This window comes from Ochotona curzoniae, unplaced genomic scaffold (genome assembly GCF_017591425.1).
Source record: "Ochotona curzoniae isolate NIBS_2020 unplaced genomic scaffold, NIBS_Ocur_1.0 contig_2688, whole genome shotgun sequence".
NCBI classification, from domain to species: Eukaryota; Metazoa; Chordata; class Mammalia; order Lagomorpha; family Ochotonidae; genus Ochotona; species Ochotona curzoniae.
The window spans coordinates 2326864-2354081 of NW_024465553.1; the positions used below are offsets into that span (position 1 = coordinate 2326864).

Sequence of the window (27218 nt, forward strand, 5' to 3'; positions counted from 1 at the left end):
AAGGTGGCTGCTAGGGGGACAGTGACACAGGACACATGGGCTAAGAGCAGACTTGAACTGTGCAGCACGTGTGACCAGGCCAGGTCAGCAAAGGCTTCTCAGGAGGATGGGGGCAGGGGCAAGGGCAGAGGGAGCGAACAGCTGCAGGAACAACTCCTTGTGTCCAAGGCCCTGTGTCAGAGGCTACGTTCCCTGGCTTGTGTGGCCCTCAGGCTGAGCCGGGGCAGTTACAAGGAGGCCCCTTGACCTAGTGGTCAGTAGCTGGGCCGGCCAGGCTCAGGCCCTACCCTGCTGGCTGCAGGAAGTTCTCCCACTGTCCTGGCTGAGGCCCTTTGGAGGCCTGACCCCAACCACAGCCCCCGTGGCCTCTGGCTGCCACCACAGTCCGGGGAGATGGCTGGCAGCTTGACCACGGGTTCCACTATGTGGACAGGCCGTGGGTGAGCTTCAGCGCGGCCTCATAGGCAGCAAAGACCACCATGTTGACAGGGAAGGCACGGCAACAGTTGAGTGTCAGCCCCTTGAAGAGGACCCGCAGCCCCTCCTCACGCACACTGGTCACCATGCAGTGCAGGAGGCCCCGGTAGCGTTGCTGGCCCTGTCCATCAGCCTGCAGGCGTGACTTGATCACGTCCATGGGTGTGGCCACAGCCCAGGCCAGGACCCCGGCACAGCCTCCAGCTACCAGCACACCCAGCACATCTGCAAAAGAAACCGGGGTATCCCCCGCCCCCGTAAGCTGGGAGCACTGAGGCTTAGAAAGAGGAATATGGGGCCCAGAGCAGAAGCCTAGCAGCACAAGGACCTCACCTCATACATGCCAGGATCCCATATGAGTGCGGGTTCTGGTCCTGGCAGCCCTGCTTCCCATCTATCTCTCTGCTTGTGGCCTGGGAAAGCAGTTGAGGACAGCCCAAAGCCTTGGAACCCTGCACCCACATGGGAGACCTGGAAGAAGCTCCAGACTCGTGGCTTCAGATTGGCTCAGTTCCAGCCATTGCGGCCACTTGAGGAGTGAACCAGTGAATGAAAGATCTTTCTCCTCCTTTCTGTATATCTGACTTTACAATAAAAATAAATAAATCTGGAATAGGATGCTACTCATTAATAAAGGGGAGGACGGAACATGGTTAATCCAAGGTCACACCTTGACCTTGATTCCTAGTGACGCTTAGCGTCCAGTCCCAAACAGGTCCTTGAGTGTGGCTCCATCGAGGTCTCCCCTGTAAGTGGCCCAACCCTTCCCCAGCACACCCCAAACCCCGCAAACCTGGCTGGCTGTGGCCCGTGGCAGTGAGCCACTCGCAGAGGATGGCGTAGGAGAGGAAGTAGGTGGCGAAGGAGTGGCCATCCCGCAGGAGCAGGGCAGAGGAGCCCTTGTAGAGGCCCCGCAGCCCCTCCTCCCGGGCCACCGTGGCCAGGCAGTGCAGTGGCCCGTGGTACTTGGGCTCAAGCCCTGGCCCCGTATAAGGTATGGGACATGCCGGGGGTGCAGCCGAGAGCCAGGGGGCCGAGGGCCGCCGCTGCGGCTGCGGCTGCGTCTGCATTTGCAAGCGGACCTTGGCCACTTCTGTGGGCGACGTCAGGAACACCTGGGGCACAAAGAAGTGAGGATTGAGATGGTCCTGCAGCTCCGCCCATGATGGCCTGGGCTTCGAGGCCAGCTCTGCCCATCCAAGGCCCAAGCCAGAAAGGTTTTCTAAAGCCACATCCCTCCCGGTGCAGGCTTCGGGGCTCGCTGCCACACAGTGCAGCAGTGGGACTGTTGGTGGCTGCTGCCTGGGGGTGGGACGCATCCATGCCAAGTCCCCTGCTGTAGGGGACACCCACAACCCTGTCCGTTCCCTCCCAGAGGAAGAGACAAACATTCAGCAGCCCAGGTACCCCAGCCTCCCGCGGACTTCCTGTCCCTCGGGTCCTCAGGCCTCCACAGGACCACCCCCTTGCCACAGCCCAGTGGGCAGCCTGGGCCCAGCCTGGTAGCACTGGCTCCACCCAGACTCCCGCCAACCTTAGACCCTCACAAGGTGAGGCCTCAGCGCTGCCCGCCAGGCCCCCACTCACGCGCACGACTCCGGAGGCGAATCCCGAGAGCGCAATGTCAGCCTTGGCGGGCGGGGCGTCAGCACGACCATGCCTGAGTGTGCAGATGTGTGCCAGGCAGCGGCGGTAGGTGCCGAAGGACACAGACGAGACCAGGGACACCGTGCACACGGGCAGCGAGAGGCCACGGTAGAAGCCCCACACCTGGGGGACAGGGCCCTGTCAGGCGTGTGACCACCCCGGGGGGCGGGGTACCTGAGCCACCCACCCTGGGACCAGCAGCCAGGGTCTGCCCAAGCCACCGCAGACCCTCATCCTAAAGGGGTGGATCCCAATGCTCAAGTTGGAAGGTCACGGCCGGGCCACTCAGGGGTGGCTTTGTAATGGCCATGAACTGCCATGTCTCGCGGTCACTCTGGGAGACCATCACCTGTGCCCTCCTCCAAGCTGGGCTCAGGCTGGACCGTGCCAGAGGTGCCAGGGCGCTCCACCCTACACTGCTCCACGGTGCTCAGCACGGGGGACAGGGAGGCAGCAATGACAAGGCCTGCAGTCAGGGCCGGCCCTGTGGCAGAGGTGCACCATGTCTGCAGTGCCAGCATCCCATAGGAACACAGGTTGAGGCAGCTCCCTGAGCGCTGTACCCAACTCAGACCCAGACGAAGCTGCTGCTCCTCCGTGAGCCTGGCCCAGCTATCTGAGCGAGTGCGTCAGAGCATGTAGCATCTCTTGCTCCCTTTTCTTTTTTTTAAGATTCATTTATTTTTATCGGAAAGGCAAGATTACAGAGAGAGAAAGATCTTCCATCCACTGGTTCACTCCTCAAGGGCCGCAACAATCGGAGCTGAGCTGAACCGAAACCAAGAGCCAGGAGCTCTTGGGGTCTTCTGGGTCTCCCATGCTGCAGGGTCCCAAGGCTTTGGGCCATCCTCCACTGCTTTTCCAGGTCACAAGCAGGGAGCTGGATGGGAAGCAGGGCTGCCGGGACTAGAACCAGCACCCATATGAGATCCCGAGTGTGCAAGGCAAGGACTTTAGCCACTAAGCTACCGCACTGGGCCCAGCATCTCTTTCTTTCACTTTGTCTGTGTAACTCCTCCTTTCAAATAACCAATGTAAAACAAAAGTAAAAGACAAAAGACAGCCCCTCTCCTGACCACGTCCCCGCGGTGCGCCAGACGCCCCAGCGCAGGCCTCGCTGAGACAGGGACAGCTGCTTCCATTTGGAAGGTGAGAGTGCCAAGGTCCGAAAGCAGACTCACACGCTGGGGGGAGGGACGGGCCTGTGCCCAGGGCCCCACGCCCCCTTGCCCAGCCCGGCCAGAGACCTACCCGCTCCTGGCGATATGTGTCCCGGATGCAATGCCAGATGCCTGTGTGCTTCCGCTCTGTCTGGATCCTGACCTGGGGGAGAAGCGGCCTCAGAGAGTGGCCAGCAGGCCAGGGATGGTGAGCCCACCCAGGGAAAGCCAGAGGGCCTGGGAGTGCCATGGCCCCAGGACCAGGGGCAGGCACTGAAGGCCCCGTGAGCCAGGCAGGGCTGCGTTGGATCTGCATTCTAGAAAGGTCTTTGGGCCAGAAGTGGGGTACAAGACACACTCAGGGTGGCCTGGGGTGTGGTCGCACCTTCACCGTATCCAGGGGATAGCCCACAGCAACTCCACAGATGCCTGCAGGAGAGAGGCGTTCTTGGGTGAGCATGGAGAGCAGAGCTGGCCAGCACTGCAGGCTCGCTGTACAGGAGCAGGAGGAGGGGAACGCTGGCTGGCGCCCAGGGTGCACCCCCACACTGAGCTCTCCTATGGGCACCAGGGCTCAGCAGGCCTGAACAGGGTCCCTGTCTCGTCTTCTGTCCAAGTGCTGCATCCCTGGGTCGCGGGGACAGGTGGGCGACCAGGGCTTTCCCTGGAGTGCCGTGAATGGGCCATGGCGCACAGGGAGCACATGGAGCAGGGAGGCCTCAGGCCAGGCTATACCCAGGATCAGCTGGGCCCTCAGCTGGGCCTGCACCTCGTCTGCTGTGGCCCACCCCACCACCCTGCCGCTTCACACGGTGTGTGTGGGAAGGGCATCCCTCAGCGCCCCAGAGCCTTCCCCCACTGTGGCCACATAACCTTGCTGCCACCACCTCCAAGTGCCACCCTTGGCCAAGATTGTTGTCCCTGGCTCTGGCGGCAAGGGTGCCTTGGCCTCCTCCGTGGGGTGGCCTCAGGGTCTCCCCTGACCCCCACCGGGGCTCGGGTCTGTCCTCTCCGGGTCCCCTTGCACCGAGCACGCCAGGCCGGGGAGGCGTGGCAGGGGACAGGGTCGATGGTGCTTCTCTCACAGGGTCACTCTTTCGCAAGGAGCTTCCTCCATGGAGACTGAACCGGTTAACCAGCGGGGTTGGACCCCAGCAACCAAGCCTCCACATCTCCAAGTGAGTCCCTGCTGGGAGCTCCAGGCCCCTCCTCCCCCTCCCAGGGCTGGGGCATAGCCCACAGGGCTCAGTACCCTCTCCCCACACCGTGTACTGGCACTTGATGGGCTACAGCCCACCCTGGGCGTCCCCAGCCACACAGCTCTCCCCAGACCAGCCACTGCCTCCCTGCCACAGGACCCAGCACCAGCTGGGCCTTGGTCCTGCCCCCAAGCCCACTGCCCCCACCAGTCACCTCCAAAGGCTCCAGCAACAAAATCCATGGATGGCGTTGGCGGAGGGCCTTGCGTGCGGCTCCCTTAGAGTACTCTGGCAGGCTGCCACCTCTGGGGTGGCTTCAACAGCCTGTCCCCTCAGCCCTTAAATATCTGTGGTGGGCGGAGCGGGGCGGGGCAGACATTACCTTCCTAGAAGCACAGGTCGATGGCCCACACCCACATGCCACGTGGCTGCTCCCCGGTCCCCCTCCTCCGTCCCCCAGGGCCCTTGCCCCAGTCCCCCGGATGTAGGTAAAGTGTGTCAAAGATCACAGAGGGGCAGGCCGGGCCCCAGCTACCAGCAGCACCTCCAGCAGAGGCTCCTAGCAAGCTCAGGCAAAGGGACCAGCCCTGGTACCCCTGCGCCTGCTCCCACTCTGGGGCTTTGCCATGGCTGGGTCTCCCAGAAGCCTGGCACGGGGTGGCTGGTCCAGGGGCAGTGGGCCCCTAGGGGCAGCCATTAGGGCAGCCATTGGATGACAGCCTGCAGCCATCCTAGCACCTCTCTCCAGGAGGGATGCCAGGAGGAACCCCACAGGCCTCTCATTCTGGGCTCAGAACCTGCCAGCACCCACCCTGTGTCACCCCTGCGGCAGCTCCAGGGGACTGCCCAGTTCTTGGCACAGCCTTTGCGGAGTGGGGGACGGGCGGCTGTGGCCATCTGAGTGGTCCCCAGGGTGCAGGCAGAGCAGGAGGCCACGTGCCGGCTTGTTTTCCTGTCCTCCGACGGGCTGGCCTTGAACGGCGCTGACAGCGACGGGGGTGCGGGGCAATACCCCTGAGGAGCACAGCGAGAACTGTGCCAGCTGCCACGGCAGAGGACAGAGGGCAGGTGCTAGCCCTTCCAGCGGGACCTGACGGAAACATGGCTAACACGGCTTAGGGTCTGAGGAACACTGATCCCCCACAGCTGCAAAGCCTTGGGCAGGCTGCTGGCCTCCCAGCACCCCAAGTCCTGCACCCCCAGAATAACAGCTCCATGTGGGGGCCAGGGCTGTGGCAGCCAAACTGGAGCACAGGCCGAGAGGATGGGGTGACCCATGGCATCCAGCGCTGGCGTGGTCAGCAACAACTCCAGTTCGCTCAGAGATGCTAATTCGAGAAGCCAGGGCTGTGGGCCACGAAGCCTGGGGGCTAGGGCCCACAGTACCCAGTCACAGGAAGTGTACCTGGGTACTGCAACCTGCCTCCCTTGCCTCTATGTCCAGAGTCACCCCTTCCTGCATCTCAGCCCACTAAAGCCACACTCTCAGCCCTCTGTCCCCATCCCTCCGCCTGCACGAGCACTGACCCACCCCTGGACACCCCCTTCCCCGTGTCCCTGCCATCTCCTCCCTGCCAGTGGACACTGGTCCCCCGCGGGGGAAGGGGCAGATGACCAAGAGCTAAATACCAAAGCGCAGAGAACATCACGAGGAGGGCCAAGGAGAGGAGTCAGGCAGGGGGAGTACCGGGGCAGCCCGGGCAGGTCATGTCCGGGACGAGGTCACCGCAGCCAACGCTCCCTTGCCCTCTACCCTCTGAGCAAACACGTGCAGACTTTACCCCTTTCCCAAGACACAAATAGAAACAGGTCACCTCACTGTTCACACTTTTTAAAAAATATTTATTTCCCTGGGGCCAGCACAAGGGCCCAGCTGGCTAATCCTCTACCTATAAGCGCCAGCATCCCGTGTGGGTGCCAGTTTGTGTCCCGGCAGCTCCATTTCCCATCCACCTCCCTGCCTGAGGCCTGGGGAAGCAGTCGAGGTTGGCCCAAAGCCTTGGGACCCTGCAACCGCGTTGGAGACCTGGAAGAAGTTCCTGGCTCCAGGCTTCGGATCAGCTCAGCTCTGGCCATTGTAGCCACTTAGGAAGTGAACCAGCAAGTGGATCTTTCTCTCTGTCTGTGCTTCACTCTGTAAATCTGTCTTTCCAATAAAAATAAATCTTAAGAAAAAGCAAGGAAGGAAGAAAGAAAACTGTTGGTAAGAGATGAGGGGTGGCCACTCACCTGAACAGTGGGCAGATGGAGGGACGGCACCTACCCTGCCCAGAGCGTAGGTGGAGTCAGGGCTGAGTCCTGGACAGGGTGAGGCAGGCCTGGGGTGTCACCCAGCCAGAGCTCTCAGTTCCTGCCCCAGTTTGGTCCCTGAGACCGAGGGGACCCTTACAGCACCTCATGCACCCCTTAAAATGCTGATTTCCGCTTTACTTCCTTTGCCTAGCCTTTCTCCCGGGTGTTGCAGTGGAGCCCGCTCACGTGGACAGCGGCTCAGCACAGCAGGCGGCCTGGCTTGACCCTTGCTGCGTGTGGGCAGTGGGGGAATCCCTCTACCCGGCTGAGCCGCGTCTCCTCATCTGTGAAGTAGGCCTTCTCTCGCCTCATGCCATGCGTTTGTTGGGAAGCCCAGAGCACCGGTGGGTAGGCAGCTTTGTTGCTGTGCACTGCAGGCCCTCTGTGAGCACAGCCGGCTGTGAGGACCTCATTCCAGCGCTTTCAGCCTCGGGTGTCCCTGAACCTCTGTCCTGGAGATGGCACCTGCGCCATTTTTATTTGCATGAGACAACTTGAGCACGCTGGGTCAGGCAGCAGGGGCACCTGGGAGAGCATGGAAGTTACCCCGGAGCTGGGAGGCACTGGGACGGGCTCACGACACCCAGGAGTACAGGGTGCATGGCGCTGGGTCAGGCAGCAGAGGACAAAGCGGCAGGGGAGGGCAGAGATGCCAGGGCTAAAGGTCCAGTTGAGGGGCAGGCTCACCGGTGCCCCCTGCTGGCCTAGCCAGCACCCAAAGGCACTGAGAACCGGTGGACACGTGCGGGATGGAGTCTGGCATAGGGGCAAAGCCTAAAGCTGCAGTGCAGCAGGCGGAGGAGGGCTGGCGCAGCAGGGAGGAGTGGAGAAGGCACCCAGACCACGCCACTGCCTACAGCAGGTTTTGGCTTCTGGAACACCAATGGCATTCTGTGACCCAGACCCAGGTGGGACACTGCCCTGGCTGGCCAGAGCAGGCACATCAGCTCTCCACGTTACCAACCTGTGGACATATTTCCTGATTTCTATTTCACACACACCTTCTCTCATTTCGCCCAGCCCTGCTGGGGACCCCTCCATGGCCGCTGTGCCCCGCGCAGGCCAATCCAACTCTATTTTTACTCCAGAATCACTTTCCATGGGTCTATTTTTACACCACTCCCCATCTTGAGTTTCTGTCACCCTGTGACCGGGCCCGGACTTCCTTCAAAGGCCAAGTGTGCCCTGAACAGCCTGGGACAGGGAGACCCACAGCACACCTGGGAGACACAGGAATGGGCACACCAGTGGGCAGGGCTGGGCTCACCAACCTCGACGAGGGGCAAGCCGTGGCAGCAGCTGCCCGACTGAGCGGCCAGACCCGCATGGCTCGTGTTCACGCTCCAGCTTTTGTTTTTCGTGAGTTTTTATCTGAGAGACAGAGTAGCCCTCACCCACCAGTCCCTGCCAAGTGTCAGGAATTCAATCCAGGGCTGCCACGCAGGGACCCAGATGGCAAGAAATAGAGACCCTGGAGCTAGTGCCCACACCCGGCCTCCACCCAGCTGTCCCCGACTCTGCCCCCAGGACCGCTGAAGACAACCTGCCCAATGAACTCGTGCAATTTCCTGCATCTTGCTCAGGGCAGGGGCGCAGGAAGCTCAGGAGTTTGCAGCCAGGGAATCTCCACTTGCAGGTGCTTCCCTTCAGCGCTCAGGGGTGGGCTCAGAGACCCACTGGCTAGCTCCACTCCAGCTTGTGGCTGCAGCTGTGTGGGCTCTGGGGCTACCCCCTCTCACCAATGCCTGCAATAAGTGCGCCCCCTCCAGAGTCAGAGCTGATGGGTCAGGCCCTGGCGGTTCACCCAGATAGCCCCATGCCCCAGGCACCACCCGCCACATCCCTCCCACTTAAACTAGCCTTCTCACCAGTCTGCAGCATAATGCGGAGGAACTATTTCCAAAGATTTTCATCCTAAAGGTATATGTTTTTCAAAATTTTTATTTTAATTGGAAAGGCAGATTTACACAGAGAGGAGAGGCAGAGAAAGATCTTCCATCCACTGGTTCACTTCCCAAGTGGCTGCAACGGCCGAAGCTGAGCCAACCTGAAGCCAGGAGCCAGGGCTTCCTTCAGGGGTCCTGCGCAGGTTCAGGGTCCCAAGGCTTTGGGCCGTCCTCCACTGCTTTCCCAGGCCACAGCAGGGAGCTGGATGGGAAGCAGAGTGCTCAAATGGGATGCTGGTGCATGCAAGGCAAGCATTTTAGCCACTGAGCCATTGTGTTGGGCTCCTAAAGCTACATTTTAGCAGTTTGAAACAAGCCTGAAGTTTCCAGAACTTGCCACCACCCATGCACTGCCTCATTTGTCTCTGAGTCCCATCACAGAACCAGGAGACAAAGGTGCTGCCCTTTTTTTTTTTTTTTCGTTTTTAAATTATACTTTTGACATTCTTTACATAGCTAATTAGGGTAAAAAGGTTCCAGGGCTACAGGAAAGTGGGTAAGACTATTATTTCCACATTGTTTCCTTCATGTATCTGAGGTAAAGGGGGATTTTAAGGGAGAAGCCCCACCCAGTCTCCCACCCACCCCAGGTCCCTGATGTGGGGCGTGCTCTGAAGGTCTTGCTCAAGTGATTCCGACAGTTCAACAGTTATGAATTGCTGCCAATCTCACCACCGCAGGCACAATGAGGTCTTGAAGAATCCACTGATGGACATAGTCCATCATAGAGTCTCCATTTACCCAGTATTTCGCTGCCAACACATAGCTGAGGTAGTTGACTGACTTGTTCCGTCCTCCATCTTTTCTTGGTTAGGGCTCTGAGTCCAGCAGTCTGATTGGGGAGATCTCCAAAGAGACTTTGTCTGAGGTGTTCCCAGACCAGATTCTTGTATGTACTAGCAAGTACAGGGCCCGGCACAGTCCATCGCCCCATCAGCTGGTGGTTGCAATTGCTGGGTCGGTTCTGTCTCCAGCACTGTCTTCCACATGAACCAATGGGTGTTGCAGTCCAGCCTGGTTCTGCCCAGCACACACTCAAAACTGCAGCCCTTATGTGCACACATGTCACTCATCTAGTCCGTGCGGAATCTGTCTTCAAAACCACCCACCTAACCACCCTCCCCTACACACCCTCCCCCTCACAGCCCCCCACACACCCTCCCCCCCCACACACACACCCTCCCCCCCCCCACTCTAACACCGTCACAGGAGTCTTTGGGACAGCACACATTCAGATCACTGCAGAGGCAGCCAGTGCAAAGGTCCTGGGGCAACACCAAGCATGGGGTGTCGGGTGTGGGGAAGGACCGCCAGCCAGAGCAGAATATGTGACAGCTGACAGGCTGGAGGTGTGACTGGCCAGCTCACCACGGAGAGCTCCTCCGGGTGAGACAGAGCCAACTTTGAAACTTGCTCAGGCGGCTCCGTCCTGGCCTGCACCTGTGCTTGCCTTGCATGGGCTTTCCTGCCAAATTGGCTCTCTGCAAGTTGAGACTACCCCCCAAACTGGCTGGTGGCACCTGGTGCTACAGTACAGTCTCCTCTTTGCTCTGAGCTCGGGGGCCCCCGCCCCCCACCACTCAGCTCAGCATGCAGTAGATGGAGGGTAAGGAGGGGGCATCTTCCATCTTGGACATGTCTAATGTTTCGCACTGCATTTGCCTCTGGTAGGAAATCCCACAAGCTGGGCAAGATACATCCTGCCTCCGAGGAGACCACCCTCCCCCCACTCTGTGACAACACCTCCTTCCAGGGGTCATCATGGCTGGATCATGTGGGGGGCGGCAGTCAGGGACTCCTCTGCTCCCTCTTGGTCCCCACCCCTGTGGCTACAGGACGACAGGGCCCCCCAACTCTCTTCTGGGGCAGGGGGACTGGAGGAGAAGCAGTTGGGCTGCTTAGCATGCAATAGCATGTCCCTTTCTTGGATGCAAAACCACCCAAAACCAGTTGAGCACCCCATCCTGAGAGGGGAGTGCTTCAAGTCCCAGATCTCACACTTCCTCTGTTTCCCACATTCTGCATGCCGACCCACCCACCTGTCCAAGGTACCTTGCCCAGCTTAGCCAGGCCATGCGGTGCCCGGCTTTAACCAGGCCATGCGGTGCCCAGCTTTAACCAGGCCATGTGGTGCCCAGCTTTAACCAGGCCATGTGGTGCCCAGCTTAACCAGGCGCTTAACCAGGCCAGGTGGTGCCCAGGTTAACCAGGCCATGTGGTGCCCAGCAAATACCATACTTGGAGGAGAGTCCAGAGTACTGCAGCCCAAGCACATCATTAAAGGAGAGACGTGTGTTCCCCTAGAAAGAAAGAAACAAACAAAAACCACCTTTGCCTCCAGAACTCCTGAGCCTGCTCAGCTCGGGAAGGCTCTGCAGGTGGATATGCTGCACCTGGAGCTGGGGCGGCCAGCTCTTCTGCCACATCCCCACACCTGCTCCTCCCAGGGATCCAGCAGAGTCAGCGGCAGGCGATATTCAAACCCAGGCCTCCAGATCCCCAGTTCAGGGCCCAGCAGCCATCTCGAGCACTGGACGAGGAGTCAGCAGACCTGGGGTTTGCACCTCTGCTGATGGAACTTGCTATTTCGACTCCAAGAGCCAAGGAAGCACAGCAGCACTGACCAATGCCCGCACACACCCGGCCAGGACCAAGGATGGGGGGAGGGGGAGGGCATCGGGAAAAGTTCCCAGAGGGGCTACTGCTGTGGCACAGCACCCGAGGCCGTCCTCTGTAGTGCCACATGCCATGTGGGCGCTAGGTGGAGACCCCGGCTGCTCCACTTCCGACCCAGCTTCCTCACAACAGGGAAAGCAGCAGAGGATGGCTCAAGTGGGCTCGGGCACCACGTGGGAGAGAAGCTCTTGGCCCAGCCCTGGTCGTTGTGGCCGTGTAGGCAGTGACCCAGTGGGTAAGATCTCTCTTTGTAATTCTGCCTTTCAAATAAATAAGTATATTTTTAAAAGAGAAAAAGTTCTCGCAGTTAAAAAAAAAAGTTTATTGAGCCATTTGAAGGGCAAGGGCTCCCCGCCAAAGCGCACAACCAGCAGGCACTCGGTCTGGGTCTCCCACGCGGCTGCAGGGGCCGAGCACCTGGTCACCTTCCGCTGCCTGCCCGGGGGCAGGGACAAGAGAGGGAAGCGTGGGAGTGGAAGCCCACACGGTGAACCACGCAGCCTCAGAAGCGCCCCGAACCTTCCCACACCCCCGCTTCACCGCAAGAGGCCCGCGCCCCGGGCCATCCCCATTTCGGGAATGGGGGCTACTACTAAGGAAGTCATTGGGGTGCCGGCCAGGCCCCAGACCCAAGTGGGACCCTCGCCAAGGCCAGGGCAGGGGCGCTGTCACTGGCGCGGGCCACCCTGGGCCTGGGCTCTGCGCCTCGCCTTCTGCGCCCCTGCTCAAGGCTACACGGGCGCCTTCGCCGCCCAGCGTACAGCCCACGCCCGCCCCTAGGGCCACGCCAAGTCTTTTCCACCTGGGGAACCTCACGCGCGATCCTGCAGTCTGCCGTAAGGTGCCGCAGTGCAGCCAGGGCACTCCGCCCGACTTCAAACTTCGCTCCTCTCCACCCAAAACCCAGCCCCGGAAGCGCTCCGGCCCGCAGGAACTCCGCACGTCTCGTTCTGCAGGCGAGGACGCCGAGGTGGGCGGCAGCGCTGGGATGCGAACCCAGGGCCCGGCCCGGCACCGCCGAAACCCCTCTCGGCTCAGCGTGGCGCGGCCGGGCGCACCAAGCGCACTCTTTGTCTGCAGCGCCCGCGGCCCCCCGCCGCCCCCGCGCCCCGCCACCGGGCGCGCGCAGCCAATGGGGCGCGGCGGCGGCGGCGGGGCCGGGGTGTTGTCCGCGCCCGGCGCGCCCATTGGCCTCGCTCTGCGCCCTCGGAGCCGCGCCGCCGGCCGGCGGGGAGGGACCGAGGGCGGCCGGCGCGGGGCCAGCGAGCGAGCCGGGAGTCGTGCGCCAGGAGTCGTGTGCCAGCAGCCGCCGCCGCACCCCGAGCCTCGTTTGCCCTGGGAGTGGGCTTCGACGGCCACCGGCTGGGCGCAGAGGCTGCGGGAGGAGGAGGAGGACCTGGAGGAAGGCGGCCTCGCCCGGGAGCCCGGCCATGGCGCTCGACTTCTTAGCTGGATGCGCCGGGGGTAAGGTGGCAGCGCTCCGGGGCGGGGGCAGGCGGGGGCGCCGAGCACCTGCGAGCGTGGCTCGGTGGGGGCGGCTACGCCAGGCGCGGAGCAGGTGCCTCCGGAGTCCCTGGGGGCCGGCCCTGCGGCTGGGTCGAGACGGGTCCCTGGAGCAGCTCCTTCTCGCTTCCCAGGGCACGGTGCTCAACTCGCGCCCACCCTAGGGAAAGAAATCCACTCCCCTGCAGCTGTCGGGCGGGGCCGGAGAGCTCTGGGCGCTGAGAGGCACTGCCTGACCCTTGTGCTAAGTCACTCCTTTGCCAGGGGGTCTGTGGAGGGCGGAGGGGGTCGCCCGGAAAGGCAGGGATGGGGCGAGCGGGCACGGGCTGTTCGGCCTTGAGTTTCCTTGTCTTTACCTTGAGCTCAACAGGTTTTAGTCAGGAACCCGGCTTAGCAGCCGCTGTCAACCCCTTTGGGTCAGGCTGATGGGCGGGGCTCATAGTGCCCCAGGATAGTCTTTGGGGGAAAGCGATGCGGGGGTTGGTGGGATGGAGAACTTCCCAGCCCAGAGGCGGTGGGTGGGCGGCTCACCAGGTGCTGGGGAGGCCGGGGCGTGGGCTCAGGGTGCCTCCAGAGCCCTGTACCCTCAGCCCAGAAGCCCAGCCGGTTACCTGGTCCAGCCTCCTGAGGTGAGACGGGACCGGACACTTGCTACTGGAGGAGTGAGCTTGTTGTCTGTTCTTTACCTTCCCGCCCTCCACCCCCGTCCCGGTGCCTTGGCATCCTTTGTCCGACCTCTCTCTGCCCCACCCCTCCCCTGGCTGTCTTCTGAGTTCCAGTTGAGCTTGTTTTCATTTCCTCATGCGAGACAGAACACGCAGGATTTGTCTTTCTGTATTTTTAACAAATATTTATTTGAAAGTTGCAGCGCCCGGTGCAGTGGCCTAGGAGCTAAAGTGCTTGCTTTGCATGCCCAGGATCCCATAGGGCACCAGTTCTAACCCAGCTGCTCCACTTCCCATCCAGCTCCCTGCTTGTGGCCTGGGAAAGCAGTGAAGGAGGGGTCAAGGACGGCTCAAAGCCTTGGGACCCTGCACCCACTTGGGAGACCCGGTAAAAGCTACTGGCTCCTGGCTCTGAATCAGCTCAGCTCCGGCCATTGTGGCCATTTGGGGAGTGAGTGAACTAGTGGATGGAAGATTTTTCTCTGTCTCGCCTTCACTCTGTAAATCTGCCTTTCCAATAAAAATGAAACAAATATTTAGAAAAAGGAAAAAGAAGAGTCGCACACAGACATGATGTTCCATGCACTGGTTGCACGGTTCTTATCCCCACAGAGCCACAGTGGCCAGCACTGGCCAGGCCTGCGCTGGGAGCTTCCTTCTGGTCTCCTGTGTGTGGGTGGGGGCAGGGGCTCAAGTGCTCGGCCCCTCCTTCACTGCTCTCCCAGGCGCGTTAGCAGGGAGCAGGATTGGAAGTGGAGCAGCTGGGACAGGAACCAGCGTCCAGATAGGATGCTGGCACTGCAAGCTTTGGCCCCTAGGCCACAGCTCCGGTTTTGTCTTTTTGTAGCTGACAGCACATAATGTCCTTCAGTTCTATCCACTTCCCTGAGAGTGACAGGGTATCGCTCTTTCTCTCTCTGGCTAAACAATATCCCATTGTGTATATGAATGCTTTCCACCGTTCATCTGTTCTGGGCACCAGATGGAGTCCAATGAAAGGACACTGTGTGTCTACACGTGACGTTGTGTGTCTGCATGGGAGAGGTGAGCAGCACAGCTGGGGAGGATCAGCTCAGAGAGACCCCAACCTCTCCACCCCCACCCCTCACCAGGGTCCAGTCCTTGCTCTAGGCTGTTGCTTGGGCAGTACCCAGCTCCCAGAGACCACACCCATACTCCCTGTTGGGCAACTCCTGTCCCCAGGTGGGGGCCATGGCAGTTGCCTGAAGTCCTCTTCAAACCCTGGTCCAGCACCTGCTACTGTGCCTGTGGAGACAGCGGGATGATGGCCCAAACGCTGGACCACCATGTGCAACACCCAGATGGATTCCTGGTTCCTGACTTTGTCAGGGCAGCTGGGACTTGAACCCAGCGCTCTGAATTGCTGGTGTCACAGGTGGCATGTTAACACACTGCACCACATGGAGTGCCCCATTTATGCATCAGCTGGTGAGAGTGAGTGAGCTGAGCGAGCAGGCGCCCTGCAGTGGCCCAGGCTGGTGGGGACAATGGCAGCAGCCTGGATTCCAGTGCAGGTCTCCTACATGGTGGCATGGAGCTGAGGTCAGGAGCCAGGGCCAGAAACAACCCTGATTCCCAGATGGGGCCAGAGCTGTCTTCCCCAGCAGCTTTGGGGCCAGGGCAATAGGCAGGATGCAGTGCATTCTGGAAGGGCAGATGGTGGTGTGCCCTGGGTGTCAGCTGAGGGCTCCAGGGCCAGCAGGGTAGGGCTCCAGGGCCGGCAGGGCAGGGCTCCAGGGCCGGCAGGGCAGGGGTCAAGCCTACTCCGCCACCTCCTCACTGCATTTTTTTTTTTAAGATTTATTTATTTTTATTTGGAAAGTCAGATATACAGAGAGGAGGAGAGACAAAGAGGAAGCTCTTCCATCTGATGGTACACTCCCCAAGTAGCTGCAAAAGCTGGAGCTGAGCCAATCCGAAGCCAGGAGCCAGGAGCTTCTTTTGGGTCTCCCATGTGGGTGCAGGGTCTCAAGGCTTTGGCCCATCCTTGACTGCTTTTCCAGGCCACAGGCAGGGAGCTGGACGGGAAGCAGGACTACCAGGATTAGATCTGGCATCCATATGGGACGCTGTTACATTCAAGGCGAGGACTTTAATCTCTCCACTATCGCTCCAGGCCCCTGGCTGTTCTTTTCTCTCTGGTTTCCTCATCTGGTAAATGGGTTTGTTGTCCCTTTACACAGAACTAAGAGCAGGGAACAACAGGTTGTATTGTCTCTTAACCTGCTGGCCGCTGCCTGCAGCAGCAGGGAGCTGGTTTGAGTCTGACTGCGTTTCCTTTTTTTTTTTAAGGTTTACTTTGTTTATTTGAAAGGCAGAATTGCACACACTGAGGGAGGAGAGAGCTTTCGCCTGTTGATTCACTCCCCAACGGCAGCAGTGACTGGGGCTGCGTCAGATCGGAGCCAGCTGCTTCTTCTGAGTTTCTCACAGGGTCCCCAGTGCTTGGGCCATCTTCTGCTGCTTTCCCAGGCCATTAGCAGCAAGCTGCATCAGAAGCTGGGACTCGAACCAGCATCCTTGCACTCCTGGGCTGCTATTGCAGGCAGCAGTTTTACCCTCTGCAGCAAAGTGCCAGCCACAGGCTTGCCCCATTGCAGCTCCAGCTCCCTGTTCATAGTCCGGGAAAGCAGCAGAAGGTGGTCAGTGTGGACCCCGGCACCCACCCGGGGGACCTGCATGGAATTTCTGACTCCTGGCTTCTGCCTGGTACAGCTCCAGCTGCAGCCATTTGGGGAACAAAGCAGTGGATGGAAGAGCTCTCTCTCTTGCCCTTTCTGTAGCTCTACCTTTCAAACAAATAAATAAATCTTATTTAAATTATCCACAATTGTCACTGCATTGAAGGTGGATTTGAACAGATGGACACATCGTAGTTTTGGTTGGTACCCTGAGAGTTACATGACCTCACAAAGACTCCGTTTGTCTTGTGGGATGGGGTGACGTGGCTGTCTCACTCACGGGGCAGTGGGGAGGCTTGTGGTTGGACCCCAGAGCCAGCGCCCGGTGTTTGGAAGCAGGTGGTCACTGCAGAGAGGATGTGCGCAGCCCCCGGGGGCCAGTGGCTGGTAGCAGCCTGGAATGGTCCATGGCAGGGAGCAGCAGCTGGGAGAGGAGTGGACAGATGCTGGCTTCTGGGGGGAGCCCTCCCCTCCTCTCTCCTCCCTCCCCTCCCCTCCCCTCCCCTTTCCCTCCCCCTCCCCTCCCTCTGTGTCTCCTCATGCACGCAGCCCAGTGTATGTGATGGTGCGGGCGTGCGATGATGGGTATGCCAGGGCCCAAGGGCTGCATGGTCACGGTCCCCTTTCTGCCTGCAGGTGTAGCAGGCGTGCTGGTGGGACACCCATTTGACACGGTCAAGGTGAGTTTCTGGTCACCCCTTTATCCTCAGGCCCCCTCCCATGCAGGTGTTGACCTGTGGGCGTGGCCAACAAGGTCTCCAGGGTGCCCTGGTGGACAGCCTCCTTCCCACTTACTGAGCTGACCCTTCTTTGTGGCTTTGTCCCCATGTTTTTTCAGCTGGGCCAGAATTGAACGTCAAGGTCATGGCCACAAGCACTCTTGGGGGTAGCCAGCTGGGACTGGGGTGTGAAAGGGTGTGTGTCCCTTCCCAAGAATTGCCTCAAGCATTGACGTGAGAGAAGTATTCAGAGGGTACATTGTATACTTGGTCTTCCCAGAGCCCTGACCGAGGCACCTGTGCCCAGGTGTCCCTGGCTGGACACCTGAGGAAGGGCTGTGGCCTTGCATGCCCCACCCCCAGGACTCAGTCTCCCTGGGGACAGAAGCCAAGGCAGGAGGCCACCATGAACTTGGCGCCTGTTTCCTGTGGCAAGGGCAAAGCTGGGGACAGACACGTCCCCCTGAGCGGGGCTGGTGGAATTGGACTTCCCGTTACCTCCTTTTACCATGAACCCAGGTGCTGGCTGGCAGTGAGACTTGCTGGCGGAGGGCTGGGTGGCCACGTGACCTCAGGCCTGGGCCCAGATATTGTCAGAAAAGCTGCGGAGTGGAAGGATGGGGTCACTAAGGCAAAACACACCACCTAGAAAATGGAATTCAAAGACCTTTTTATTTTGTTGTAAAAAATATTTCTGAATTCCATGCATATGTATTTTTTAAAGATTTATTTATTTTTATTGCAAAGGCAGATATACAGAGAAGAGGAGAGACAGAGAGGAAGATCTTCCGTCCAATGATTCACTCTGCAAGTGAGTGTAATAGCTGGTGCTGCACCGATCCGAAGCCGGGAGCCAGGAGCTTCTTCTGGGTCTCCCACACGGGTGCAGGGTCCTAAGGCTTTGGGCCGTCCTTGACTGTGTGGAAGACCCAGACGAGCCTCCTGGCTTTGGCTCACAATTGACGGCCACTTGGGGAGTGAACCAGTAGACTGAAGATCTGTCCCTCCTTCTTTCTACAAATGTGACTTTTTAAGAAAAATGAGTAAATCTTACAAAAAAAAAAGCTTAAAAAAAAGATTTTATTTTGTCGCAAAGTCGGAGTTACAGAGAGAAAGAGATGAAAAAAAGTATTTCATCAGCTGGTTCACTCCGCAAATGGCTGCAATGGCCGGAGCTGAGCAGACCTGAAGCCAGGAGCCAGGAGCTTCCTCAGGGTCTCCCACATGCATGTAAGGTCCCAAGGCTTTGGGCCGTCCTCCACTGCTTTCCCAGGCCACAGGCAGGGAGCTGGATGGGAAGTGGAACAGCGGGATACAAATCCCATATGGGATCCCAGGCATACAAGGCAAGGACTTTAGCCTCTAGGCTACCACCCTGGACCCTGACGATCCTTTTTGTGCCTGGATTTCAAAAAGTTTTTGTATTGGTTTTGGTTTTGTGTTTGCACCAGAAGAAGCTTTCCTTTGTAAGTCTCTTTTTCATGAGCTGTTGGTAGCAGGGTCCACATTGAGTCAGGTGCCCACCCTGGAAAGTAACATGTGGAGAGGAGGCCGAGTGCCAGGCCTTCTTGGTAAGCAGGGATGAGTTCCAGATGGCACCCCGGCAGGAGCTGGCCCCTCGGCGGTACTGCTCTGGCCGGCTGCCCGCCAGCCGCAACCACTCTGGCCAGCCTGGCAGTGCACTTGCCTCACTGCTCAGGCCTGGCCTGCCCCTGGGCAGCACGCCTGTGGGTCAGGCTCGGGGCTACAGAGCTTCTGAGTCAGGTGTCCCAACCCCTGTACCCTCTGGGCCTGTGCCCCATCTCTACCTCCCTGGTACCTTTTAGGGTGTACCTTGGGGAAAGCTGTGTGGGGCCCTCTGCCTCTCCACCGTTACTCTCCAAGATCAGCCTTGGGCAAACCTGCCTGACCAGCCCGGGCTGCCTGTCTGCACCCATTCCTGCCCAGCCCTGTCCAGCTCCCCCGCTGAGCTGTGCCGCCCACTGGGCTTCTCACCAAGCTGCCTCAGGGCCTGTCCTGGCCCTTGGCCATTGTCGAAGGCAACAGGGCAGAGTGGAAAAGCCCCTGCCACGTTTCGTTGCTGCAGACCAATCAGCTATCTTTTTTTGCCCTACCTGAAGATACCCCTCCTCCCACCAGAGGCATATGCGTTTTTAATACATGTAGCTTTTTCCTTAAAAGATTGAGTTGGCTTTCCATTCTGCAAGTAACACAGGCTAGTGCAAGCCTTCCTCGACCCCTGGCCAGGATCCCACTGCAAATGGCCCTGCCCCCACACAGCTCCTGAGCCTGCCTGCTGCCTGGTGTGGGGTCTCTCCGCAGGACTGGAATTGTCCTGTGGGATACGTTAGGGGTTCCCGTGCTCAGGGCCCATCCATGCTGGCCTGTAGCTAGTGGGACACCCGCACTTAAGTCCTTCTGGGTCCCGGCACCTGGAGAAGTCCCCGATTCGGCCAAACTCTGAGCCTCAGCCCGTCGTCCTGGGCACGGCCAGCTGCCCCCTGCGTTTGTGAGTAAATGTGGCTCTGGATCTGTTCTCACCAGACACGTGGTGGGTGATTGGGGCCCCACCCCATCCCCAGCGGCTGTGCCCATCCCCAGGGCAGGGGAGGGCTGGGAGGAGGGGCTGGCGCCTGGCGTGATGTTGACATTTTATGCTGCTTTAACTGCCTTTACTTTCCGAGCTAGGGGCTGCCTCCGGCATAGCCAAAGTGTAACTGCCAGGAGAGCGCTAGTAAGTAAAGCCCAGGTGAACCTCTGGACCCCGCTCTCACTCCTGGGGTGGGGGCTTGCACAGAGGACCACCTGTTTTCCCAAGGGTGGGCCCGCCGGTCCTGCCAGTCCTGCAGGAGCACCAAAACCTCTGCTCCAGGCTTGGCGGGACTTGAGCCACTCGACCACAGTCACACCCAGGCCACAAGGGCATCTCCCAGACCGCAAGGTCACACACAGTGGAATGCGGACAGGCCGCTGCCAGCCTGCTTCTGCCAGCGCAGCCCTCGGAGTGCCAGGGCTGGGAGCTCCAGGGGCAACAGGCACCTTGGAATGCCACAGGGAGACAGAAAACGTGTCATAGCTGAGCCCCAGCTCACGGTGCTCGGGGTTCACGTTCCACAGTGATTTTGCTTTCCTCCACTGAAAATGCACCCCAGGCTGCTAGGTGCAAGGGGCGTGCCTGAGCCAGGGCTGCCAGCCAGAGGTGGCCAGGTGCACATGGCACTCTGTCCCAGAGTTGTCAGTGCACTCAGCAGAAGGAGGGTCTCTCCCCATAGGGTCTCTCCCTTGCCAGCATGGCCACTCATGTCCTTGGAGGCCTGGGGTAGCTAAGGTCACACCATAGTATGCCCGTGAGCCTCGGTCTTCCCTCCTGGGAAATGGCACCTACTTGGGCACGTGTTTCAGATATCCAGAGCGGACATGTGTGGACCCTCCCCCCATCATCTTCTTCCTGTTCTACCCATGTTATGGGGCGCACCGTATTAAAGACCACTGAAACCAGGTTAGAATCTGGGGAGTCTTTATTAGCCAGCGGTGAAGTGCCCCACTCAGAACAGGTCTAAGGGAAACAGCCCTGAGCTGTTGGGGCACTGAGCTTTTATATTTTATTTTATTTTTTAATTTTTTAAAAAGATTTATTTATTTTTGTTGCAAAGTCAGATGTACAGAGAGGAGGAGAGACAGAGAGGAAGATCTTCTGTCCGGTGATTCACTCCCCAAGTGGCCGTAACGGTGCTGCGCTGGTCCAAAGCCAGGAGCCTGAAACTTCCTCCAGGTCTCCCACACGGGTGCAGGGTCCTAAGGCTTTGGGCTGTCCTCGACTGCTTTTCCAGGCCACAAGCAGGGAGCTGGATGGGAAGTGGAGCTGCCGGGATTAGAACCAGCACTCGTATGGGATCCCGGTGCGTTCAAGCCGAGAACTTTAGCTCCTAGGCCACACCGCCGGGCCCTGGCAGGGAGCTTTTAAAGGAATAAAACCCACACCCTGGTGTCCTTTATGGTGGCGAGCAAGCAAGGTTACAGATGCTGCAAGAAGCAGTTAGAACCAAGATGAGCAGTTCTGTAGTTACAGTTTAACTTCTTGGAAATTGGTTCCACTTTTCCTAGTTCTCAGTTCCCAGGATCTTGTTCCTCCTTACGGGAGGCGCGTCGGTCTGACCCGACTGCTGACCTGTGTGTACACTCCCCCTGTCACGCCCAGCAGACGGCGCAGGTTCCGTGGCCCTGGCTGCAACAGTGGTCATCTTTTTTTTTTTTTTTTTAATATTTTTTATTTGAAAGGCAGAGTTAGAGAGAGAGGACGGGGAGAGAAACACCCAGACCCGCTGGTTCACTCCCCAAGTGGCCGCACGGCCAGGGCGAGGCCAGGCAGAAGCGGGAGCTGGCAGCCTCTCCCAGGTCTCCCATGTGTGTTGTCCAACCTCCACTGCTTTTTCAGGTACACCAGTAGAAAATGATTAGAAGTGGAGCAGCCAGGAAACTAATGTCCATATGGGATGCTGGGGGGTTGCAGACAGAGGTTTAACTTGCTGTGCCACAGTGCTGGCCCCAACAGTGGTCATTTCTGGAGGAGTGACTTGACTGGCTGCAACCAAGCTCAGAATGCATTGCCCCCACTGCAGCCTCCATGGCTGTGCAGGACAGAGCGAGCACCATGGTGTGTACCAGGTGCTACGCAGCCTGTCCGGTTCCCAGGCGGCTGTGAGCTCTGTGATGTGTCAGGACTGCTGTCCCCACAGGGAAGAGCCCTGGTGCCACGGGGCGGGCATGCAGAGGTTGTTACGGCAGCAGGAGGATAACAGGCGTCAGACTCGGTGGGTTGGTCCTGGGAGACAGGTCAGGTCCGCAGAGCACACGGTACAGTGGTGGTGAGAACGGGAAAATCAACCCAACTTCCTGAGACCTTGGGGACCCCACCCCATGTCCAGCTGGCTGCCCCGTAGCCCCAGCCCGCAGTCCCAGGAGCCTCTGGGAGCTCCAAGCTGCCTTCCTGATTCTGCCCGCCCACCAGGAAGGTCCTGAGAGCCGGGCAGGGGAGCTGGGCACCGGGGCTTGCCGGCCTCCCACTGGGCTCCATCCCCGCAGGTGCGGCTCCAGGTGCAGAGTGTGGAGAGACCCCAGTACCACAGCACCATGCACTGTTTCCAGACCATCATCAAGCAGGAGAGTGTGAGTGGTGGGAGGGGCGGGGCTCGGGACTGGCTCTGGGTGTCCCCAACCACCCAGAAGTTGTGGGGTGGGAAGGGGAGAGGGAATGCCAGGCCTCTTAGTCAAATCCCCTGGGATGGACCGGGCACTGACAGCCTTTCGGTGCCCTACAGGTACTGGGCCTCTACAAGGGCCTGGGCTCGCCCCTCATGGGGCTCACCTTCATCAATGCGCTCGTGTTCGGCGTGCAGGGCAACACGCTGCGGGCGCTGGGCTGCGACACACCGCTGAACCAGTTCCTGGCTGGCGCAGCAGCTGGCGCCATCCAGTGTGTCGTCTGCTGTCCTATGGAGCTGGCCAAGACGCGGTTGCAGCTGCAGGACACGGGCCCAGCCCGCACCTACAAGGGTTCGCTGGACTGCCTGGCACAGATCTATCGGCGCGAGGGCCTGCGCGGGGTCAACCGGGGCATGTTGTCCACGCTGCTGCGCGAGACACCCAGCTTCGGCGTCTACTTCTTCACCTATGACGTGCTCACACACGCGCTTGACTGCGAGCCCGGAGCGCCACTGCTGGTACCCAAGCTGTTGCTGGCCGGCGGCACGGCTGGTATCACCTCCTGGCTCTCCACCTACCCCATGGACGTGATCAAGTCACGGCTACAGGCTGACGGTCTGCGGGGCGCCCCACGCTACCGTGGCATTGTGGACTGCGCTTGCCAGAGCTACCAGGAGGAGGGCTGGCGCGTGTTCACACGGGGCCTGACCTCCACGCTTCTGCGTGCCTTCCCCGTCAATGCCGCCACCTTTGCCACCGTCACTGTGGTACTCACCTATGTGCGGGGCCCTGAGGCCACCCCCGCAGCGCCCACCCTGGCCCATCCCTCCAGCCTGTGATTCCCCTAGCTGTGGGCATCGCCTCTGGCTGTGGGCATTACCTCCGTGGGACTGGGAATGGCAGCAGAGTGACCGTGGCAGGCAGCATCACTCCACATCTGCCGGTGCTGGCTTTCTCGGCTGTGACATGGGGCCACTGGTGGCCACTTGGTAGCATCAGGAAGTCAGTGTGGTGCTGGGAAAGCCCAGCCATGTGCCTCTGCCTGTCTCCCACTGCTGACCCGGCCTGCAGGCTGGCTCCCTGGACTTGGATGGCCTGCTGGTGGCTTCCCCCAGGCACTTGTCAGCCCCATCCCTAATTGGGGACGAGGGGCAGCTTCGGTGCCTCCTGGTGTTACAGAAGTGGCTCTTCTAGCTGTCTGAGCCTAGAGGTGTCTTGGGCCCCCCCAGGAAGTCCTCCACATTTCATCAGCCCAGAGATTTGAGGCTACACTGTCATTCAGATGTGCCCAGGGACGTCCCGCCACGTCCACATGGGGCTGTGGAGCTGTGGCTGGCCCAGCAGCACCACCTTCCACACAGGCAGAGAGCTCAGCAGGAAAGAGTGTGGGCTTTACCTCCCTGGGGCTGGGGCAGCACAGGAAGGCCCCCCAGAAGCCACAAGTTCAGTTCCTATCGCCACCAGTCTTCGTGTTGCCCAAGTCTCCACGTGGCAGGCCAGTGAATGCTGTTACGTGATGTGCTCTCACTGTTGTTCAGGAACCACAGAGGGAATAAAGCCCGTGTTGGTTTTGTAGAAGACTGAGGCCTCTCTGTGGGAAATGGGGGTCAGAGGCTGCAAGCGAGTACTTGGGTCCCGAGGCCAGCGTGGCCTTGTGACCTGGGACAGGGTTCCAGAGGGCCCAGTGAGCCTTGGTTTGCTCATCAGCAGCTGTGCTGGCACGGGCAGCAGCAGCAAATGAGGCAAAGCTCACCTGTGTCCAGCAGAGTCTGTCCTGGAGGTGAGGACCAGGACGCGGACCCAGCTCCTGGGACCCCCAGGGTTTGTTGCCACCATGTCGGTCAGCAAGGCCTTCCCGAGCTTTGCCAAGTGGGGCAAGCCCTGCTCCGTCTCCTGGAGTTGGGCCTGGAAGGGCTTCCTTCCCACTCCCAGCCAAGGAGCTCCAGCTGCCGGTGGGGGCAGGGAGGGGGCTGCCCTTGTCCATGCTGACTTGGCCCAGCCTCCTGCAGTTCCTAGGGACTGGCTCCCAGGCCTCGCACTTCTCTGTCTCTCAAAAACGCAGAGCCTGCTGGTACTTGGTACAACAGTTGACACGCTCCCTGGGGCATCTGCATTCAAAGCAGAGTGCCTGGGTTCGAATCTCAGCTTCACTTCCAATCTCACCTTGCTAATACGCACTCTGGGAGGCAGCAGATGGTCCAAGTCCTTGGGTCCCTGACGCCCACATGGGAAATGCAGATTGGGTTCTGAGTTCCTAGCTTTGGCCTGGCCCAGCCCTGGATACTTCAGGTTGTCCACAAGTGAACCAGCAAATGGACGATGTGTGTACCTTTGAAATAAAAACAAAAACTGGAGGGCCACTGTTGTGGCAAGCTGCTGTTTGCAATGGCCTCCTCTCCTAGCAGTGCTGACTCGAGTCCTCCTGACTTGTCTGCCTGTCATCCAGCGTCCTGAGGCTGCACCGGGGAGGCAGTGTGTGTGGGTTTCCGCTGCCGCACAGCAGACTGGATCGAGTTCCTGTCTCCTGGCTTCTGCTGGCCAGGCCCTGGTTATTGTAGCCATGTATGGAGTGATTCAGCAGATGGAAGATCTGTTTCCCTCTCTGCCTATCAGATCAACTAATGAATTAAAACCATGACAGCACTCTCCACGGAGTGCCCAGAGGTGACCTTGGACAGACCTCTCACCCCTCTCGGCCTGGGTGGTACCCGTGGCCAGGCCCAGTCACCCTGGATTTCCGCAGGAAGGACTCAGCGGAACCCCAGAAGTTCGTTTGGCCTTGCTCCCACTGGGGCTGCCCCAGGTGCTCCTTCGCGTCCTGTGTAGAGCAGATGGAAAGCCAGCCCTTCAGAGGCACGGAGCTGGATCACAGAGCCACTTGAGTTCTGCAGTGCCCGGCTCAGGCTGCACATGGCAGCACAGCTGGCCATGGCCGAGTCCCCATCAACCCCAAGAGCTGACCATTCAGCCACAGGAACAGCTGGGGTGCTGGTAGTGGGGATGAACTTAAGCCATTTTCCCTCTGATTTGACGACGCTCAGAGGCAGCAGACAGCAGAGGGGGACCTCGGGCCCAGCTGCGCTGTGCACAGGTAGTCCTTCTGGCCGTCCTGCCCCACTCTGGCCTACCCGTGTCACCAAGCACCTCAGCTTCCTGGGTGCGGCCTGAGCATGCCCCAGCACACAGGACAGCCACCTCCCAGTGGGCACTAACTCTTCTGTTGCAAGTTTCCTTTGCTCAGTGGTGATCTTGGAGATGGCGCTGGTTTCAGGGGCTGTGACATGCCACAAAGCACGAGGCCGCGGCCGCTCCAGGGGATAAACATCCAGGCTCTGGCAGCGGTCCACGGTGCCACCTGGGCACTGCCTCTGTCTTTATATGAAAGAGTTACAGAGAGACAGACAGTGAGACGTCTTCCATCTGCTGGCTCACCTCCCAAGTGGCCACACCAGCCAGGACTGGGTCAAGCAGAAGCCAGGAGCCAGGAGTTCCTACCGGGTCTTCCACATGTGTCTTCCTCTACTGCTTTTCCCAGCTGCCTAAGCAGGGAGCTGGATTGGAAATGGAGCAACCAGGACTTGAACTGGCACCCACATGGAATGCTCACATCACAGACGGCAGCTTTACCTGCTGGGCCACAGCAAGTGCCCTGGTCTACACAGCCCATTCCTGAGTGCCTGGGTCTCCATATCTTCCTTTATTTTTTAAAACTCAAGATGATCTTACCGAAGGGCACAGAGAAGCAGAGATCTTCCATCTGCTGCTTCATTCCTAAGATGCTCGCAATGGTGGGGCTGGCCAGGCTGAACCTAGGGCCCAGAATTCTCTCCAGGTCTCCCAGGTGGGCGACAGACACCCCAGCACTTGGCTCATCCTCCGCTACCTTCCCAGACATGTTAGGAAGGAGCCGTATGTGAAGTCAGAGCAGGCAGGCCCAGATGCCGACCTGCCCCATCTGCCTTTCTTTTCCAACTTGCTCTGGGCATCAGGGCCTAGATTCTAACAGCTTCTAGAATCCCTTACAGCTAGGGGCAGCCAGTGCTCATGCTAGACCTGCTCACCCAGAGGAACGCAGAGGCCAGAGGCTGGGCTCGGAAGAACTGTGTTAAGTCACAGCTGCACGTGAGCCTGTCCCCTGACCTCTGACCCTGCCCTCATCCCACTGAAATGGGGACAGGATGCCCGGAGGAGCAGCCAGATAGCCCGTGGTCTGCGTGAGCTGCAGGCCAGCCTTGCCACAGGGAGCTTCTCCCGTCCCAGCAGCATCAGGCCGAGGTGGGAGCCCTGGGAAGTTAGATGAGGCAGCTGGGCATGAGCGGCTGCCTCAAAGGGCCGATGGATGGGGACACTGCAGGAATGGGCTCTCAGAGGCGGGGTTTGCCAAGGGCGGAGGCCGGAGCTAGACCCCCTCCCCACCCCTTTTGGGACAGGGCTCTTGGTGGGTGGGGCCTCAGGCTCACAGAAGGGAGCTCTGGGCAACTTGGGGACAACTAGTCAGCCCTGCGCACCACGGCCATCCCAGCCAGGAAGGTGGCACGCACAGCAGGTGTTTGTCAGGACCAGACTTGCACCCCCAGCTCATGTGCCCACAAGACCCCCTGGGTAGCCGACTGGGCTGTGAGTGACACACCTGGAGGGGCAGTCTGAGCACCAGAAGGAGGGACCTCGGGTGGCCTGCGGACAAGAGACGTGGGGCTGGCTGTTAGTGTGCCCAGCCTCACTCCCCTCGGCAGGGACCTCCCAGGTGTCCAGCCCCGCCCTGCTCCCGCAGGCCAGCTGACTCCTGAGGGCAGCCAGCAGCTCTCCAGTTTGGAGGAGGGATCAAGTTTGTGACTCAGCTGGGGGGCGGGGAGCCTAAGGGGATTGTTCAGTGAGTGAATGCATGCATGAGCAGGGGGCAGGCTCCCCAGGCAAGAACTGGGCAGACCAGCCCCGCAGGAGTGTGTGTTGGGGTGTTGGGGGGACACAGATGAAGGGGTCCAGGGAAGGCACAGGGCGGGGTCAGGACTGACCAAGTGCACCCTGAGGTT

General features: G+C 59.6%; 2 protein-coding genes across 2 annotated transcripts; one reads left to right on the plus strand and one right to left on the minus strand.

Moving 5' to 3' along the window:
• Positions 1–421: 421 nt before the first annotated feature.
• On the minus strand, positions 422–4725 carry SLC25A47 (solute carrier family 25 member 47). The gene is made up of 6 exons (XM_040975546.1): positions 4698–4725; positions 3670–3713; positions 3376–3447; positions 2065–2247; positions 1271–1592; positions 422–702 (listed from the first exon to the last, which is right to left on the minus strand). The coding sequence occupies exons 1-6, from the start codon at positions 4723–4725 to the stop codon at positions 422–424; spliced, it is 930 nt and encodes a 309-aa protein (XP_040831480.1).
• Positions 4726–12827: 8102 nt separating this feature from the next.
• Positions 12828–23056, plus strand: SLC25A29 (solute carrier family 25 member 29). The gene is made up of 4 exons (XM_040975547.1): positions 12828–12861; positions 16904–16947; positions 22069–22152; positions 22305–23056. The coding sequence occupies exons 1-4, from the start codon at positions 12828–12830 to the stop codon at positions 23025–23027; spliced, it is 885 nt and encodes a 294-aa protein (XP_040831481.1). The 3' UTR covers positions 23028–23056.
• The last annotated feature ends 4162 nt before the right edge of the window (positions 23057–27218 follow it).

What these genes read in the sequence shown, in the direction of transcription:
- SLC25A47 (XM_040975546.1), bottom strand. Translation starts at nt 4,725, where the DNA reads ATGGATTTTGTTGCTGGAGCCTTTGGAG. An exon ending in TCGCCTCCGGAGTCGTGCGC is followed by an intron (nt 1,593 to 2,064) that starts GTGAGTGGGGGC and finishes TTTGTGCCCCAG; the next exon opens with GTGTTCCTGACGTCGCCCAC. An exon ending in CACGGGCCACAGCCAGCCAG is followed by an intron (nt 703 to 1,270) that starts GTTTGCGGGGTT and finishes TTTCTTTTGCAG; the next exon opens with ATGTGCTGGGTGTGCTGGTA.
- SLC25A29 (XM_040975547.1), top strand. Translation starts at nt 12,828, where the DNA reads ATGGCGCTCGACTTCTTAGCTGGATGCGCCGGGG. An exon ending in CTTAGCTGGATGCGCCGGGG is followed by an intron (nt 12,862 to 16,903) that starts GTAAGGTGGCAG and finishes TTCTGCCTGCAG; the next exon opens with GTGTAGCAGGCGTGCTGGTG. An exon ending in ACCCATTTGACACGGTCAAG is followed by an intron (nt 16,948 to 22,068) that starts GTGAGTTTCTGG and finishes CCATCCCCGCAG; the next exon opens with GTGCGGCTCCAGGTGCAGAG.